We start from the raw sequence: 3,289 nt of genomic DNA, 5'->3' as shown, positions 1-3,289 counted from the left end.
TTTTGATTGTTGTTGGCTTTCCTGGGTTTGTCTGGTGTATTGGCAGTTAATGGTTCTAATTGTTGCAATTGTTGGGTTTAAACATCATGTGATGTCATTTTTTATGATTATTAGTTTGAGTTATGCTGCGTTGGGTTTGCTAATAGCTTTGCAGATTCATAGTTGCCTAATTATTAGGATGTGTTGTGTATGTTTGGAAGGCTCAAATGCCCTGTGATTAGTAGCCTCAGTTGCATGTTGGTTGCCCTACTTATGTTGTGCTTGTTGTGTTTACTGTTCTTCACAATTATTGTAGCCTGTTGGAGGGTTGAGAAGTTGTTTCAGATAATCATGCTCTGTGTTGTGTTGAATTATTTGCCTGAGTTCATTTAGTATAACTTGGAGGCTGAACTAATAAGGGATTCTTATGCCATTGGAGTTCAGAGTTGTTGGTTGCCTGAGTTGATTTAGTAGTGATTTGGTGAATGATGATTAACCTTTTTGAGTCCCCTAAACAGCAATATGTCCCTTAGCCAGTTAATGAGTCCCTTGATTTTTTTTTTTGTGTTGTGGTTGGGAAAACCATATGATGAAGGGACTCATTTGATACAACCAATTCATAACTTGGATTAGCTCCAACAACTTGAAATAACAGTTGTTGTTGAGGGAACCAATTATGTAATTTTTGTGAAAAAATTAAAAACCCTCTGATGGATTTATTTGTTTCCCTGTTTTGGATTATGATGCTTAGTTTGTGTCCCTAGTTGGTAATAAATCTTCCATAATGTTAATCATTAATTTCCCCAAAACATTTTACAATATCCAAATGAAGCTAGCTTAGACTGCCATACAATATTCATGGGCTTGACTTACAACAAAATACACATAACTAATGATTAACCTACAGTAATGAACAAAAAAAAAAAAAAAAACCAGAAACCATTACATACAATGATTCTTGCTGCTTCATTTACTTCCACTGGTTATGTGTGGCAGTCTTACTAAAACTTCTACATGTGTCAGTTGCTGTGTTTAGTCTGCATCAACTTGCATCCCTTCATCTTCTTCATTTGCTTGATCAGTTGATATGAAAATGGTGTTGAGGTAGTCAACAGCTTGTTGAACCACCCTCCTGTCCACCTGTAAAATTTCTGGTAGCATCACAATCCTTTCTAGCCTCTTCTTCCCTTTGTGTGGTGGGGTGAAGTTATTCCCTCCTAGGTGATCGAGTATTTCTTCCATGCAGCATTGTAGGGTTATCCAACAATATTTGTTCAACACTGGGTTGAACAACTCATATGCTTCTTTAACCCTATCTATGAGTTCCACTAAATTCTTTGGGAATGATTGGTATTGTAGTGATTGTATCACACTGAACAGCCCTAGATCTAGCACATTTAAATCTGGGGACTGAGGGGGCTGGTATATGAATTGAATGTTGAATCCATCTGACTGACAGGCTGCCTGAAATTCCTCATCCATAGGAACTTGATGGGGTCTGGCATTATCCCATTGTATCCATATGTCCTTGGGTAGATTGGAAGGCCATTTAGCTTTGATGCCTGGAATTACATGGTTCAATAGCATTGCCCTTATGGCTTCTTTGTTGACATTCTGTGTTGCTTTGATTTCCACCACACCAGCTTCCCTGTTTTTGCTTTTTTTCTTTGCTGTGCTTTCATACACAAATGGATAAATACCATACTTTCCATCATGTATCACTTCTCCTTGTTGGTTAAAAATAGGCTTCCCAATGGCTGCCATGAACATGCCCTTGACTTTAAACCTTTTGGACTGTTGGCACATGTATGGGTTTGCTTCATTTGGTAGGAGGTAGAACCTCCTGGTTTCTGAGTTCAAGTAGAACCATTTTTCATCAATATGGACAACTTGTTGCATGTCCATAAACTTTGGTTCCCCATTTACTTCAGCAGGCATTAGATGACTTAGCACCCATTTCAATCTTGCTACCTTGTGAATGTCTGTCAGGTATGGATGGTTTGTGGTTGTATGTGTTATGAGTCTGCCTTGCTTCTTCAGTTTGTGGATTGTGACATGTGGTGTTTTGAGAGCTGCTGCATAGCTTCTCTCAGTGGTCCTCTTATACAAGGGGACTGATTGCAGGAACTCATCTGTGTAGACCTTTGGTTTTGGTCCTGTTTTCCCCAACTTCTTAATTCTGATATCTATCAAATTCCCCTTTGCCATCTGGGATTTAATGTCCTCAAAGAGTCACTGAATTGTGGATCTGTGAACATTAAATTTGTTGGCTTGCTGTGTTATATATCCTCTTGGCAGAGGTCCCCCCCTAGCTTCAACAAATAACCATCTACTAGTTCCCTTTTCTAGGCAACAGTGAGCTGTTTTCTGCTTTTCTGTTGATGCATGCCACCATCAATCTGATGTTCTGCAGTCCCTTGCATATTGTTTGCTTCACTGTGTCCCATTCTGTTTTCATCATTAAGCATTTGTTCTATGCTAAAAAAATCATCATCTTTACTAGCTGCCATGATATTTATGCTGATGATGTTGAGTTCCCCAGATTTTAGGCCTGGTAATGAAGTTGGGGGGGGGGGCTGTTTTTTTATTGTTGTGCTGTTGTTGAACCAGAATTATGGAGCTGATGCTGCAATTAACTTAGGACTAATTTAGGTTTTAGTCATTACTAATTATGTAATCTTTTGGAAGAACAAGTATGGTCTGTAATTTGTGGGAAACTCTGTTTTTATGCTGATACACTGTTGGGAAGGTTGTTTATATACCCCTCCTTAAATGAAAATTTCAAAGGGGGGGGGAAATTTGGATGAAATGCTTTCTTTTGGAAAAGGGTGGGAAAAATTTCGTGGGAAATGGTGGGCTTTTTTTTGGTGTTGGCTGGTTTTTTTTGAAATTTGGGTGACAAAATTTTAGAGGGAAAAAAAGTGGTTCAAAAATTTGATAAAGGGTCCACCTTTTTTTAAAAAGTTGGACCACTTTCTCTTTCATTAAAAAAATCAGATTTTTTCCCTCTTTTTTTAACTCTTTAATTACATACCCCACTACCTACTTTTATTCAACTAAACAACTCTTAAAAGTTTTGCCTGGGCATGCGTGAAGTTGTCCTTTGTTGCAAATAATTAAAAACGGAGGAAGTAGAAAGTTTATCACGAATAAAATTCTAAAATACTTTTATATCTTTAAATTTTATCCGAATTGATTCAAAATTTTAACCTTAATATTCGTCTGCTCATCTAAATCGGATGACTCGAACAAAAACTACCTTTGAGGTTAACAAGCAAGCCAAAGAACGTAAACAGAAAATCCTTCATGG

General features: G+C 37.6%; 1 protein-coding gene across 1 annotated transcript; it reads right to left on the bottom strand.

The window, feature by feature from the left end:
* Positions 1 to 1,011: 1,011 nt before the first annotated feature.
* Positions 1,012 to 2,187, bottom strand: LOC110710213. The gene has a single exon (XM_021888485.1). It carries the CDS (start codon positions 2,185 to 2,187, stop codon positions 1,012 to 1,014), a length of 1,176 nt encoding a protein of 391 aa, XP_021744177.1.
* Between the last annotated feature and the right edge of the window lie 1,102 nt (positions 2,188 to 3,289).

This window comes from Chenopodium quinoa, unplaced genomic scaffold (genome assembly GCF_001683475.1).
Source record: "Chenopodium quinoa cultivar QQ74 unplaced genomic scaffold, ASM168347v1, whole genome shotgun sequence".
Classification (NCBI taxonomy): domain Eukaryota; kingdom Viridiplantae; phylum Streptophyta; class Magnoliopsida; order Caryophyllales; family Amaranthaceae; genus Chenopodium; species Chenopodium quinoa.
Note: the sequence above shows the minus strand (reverse complement) of the source record. Positions and strands in the feature narration are given on the sequence as shown.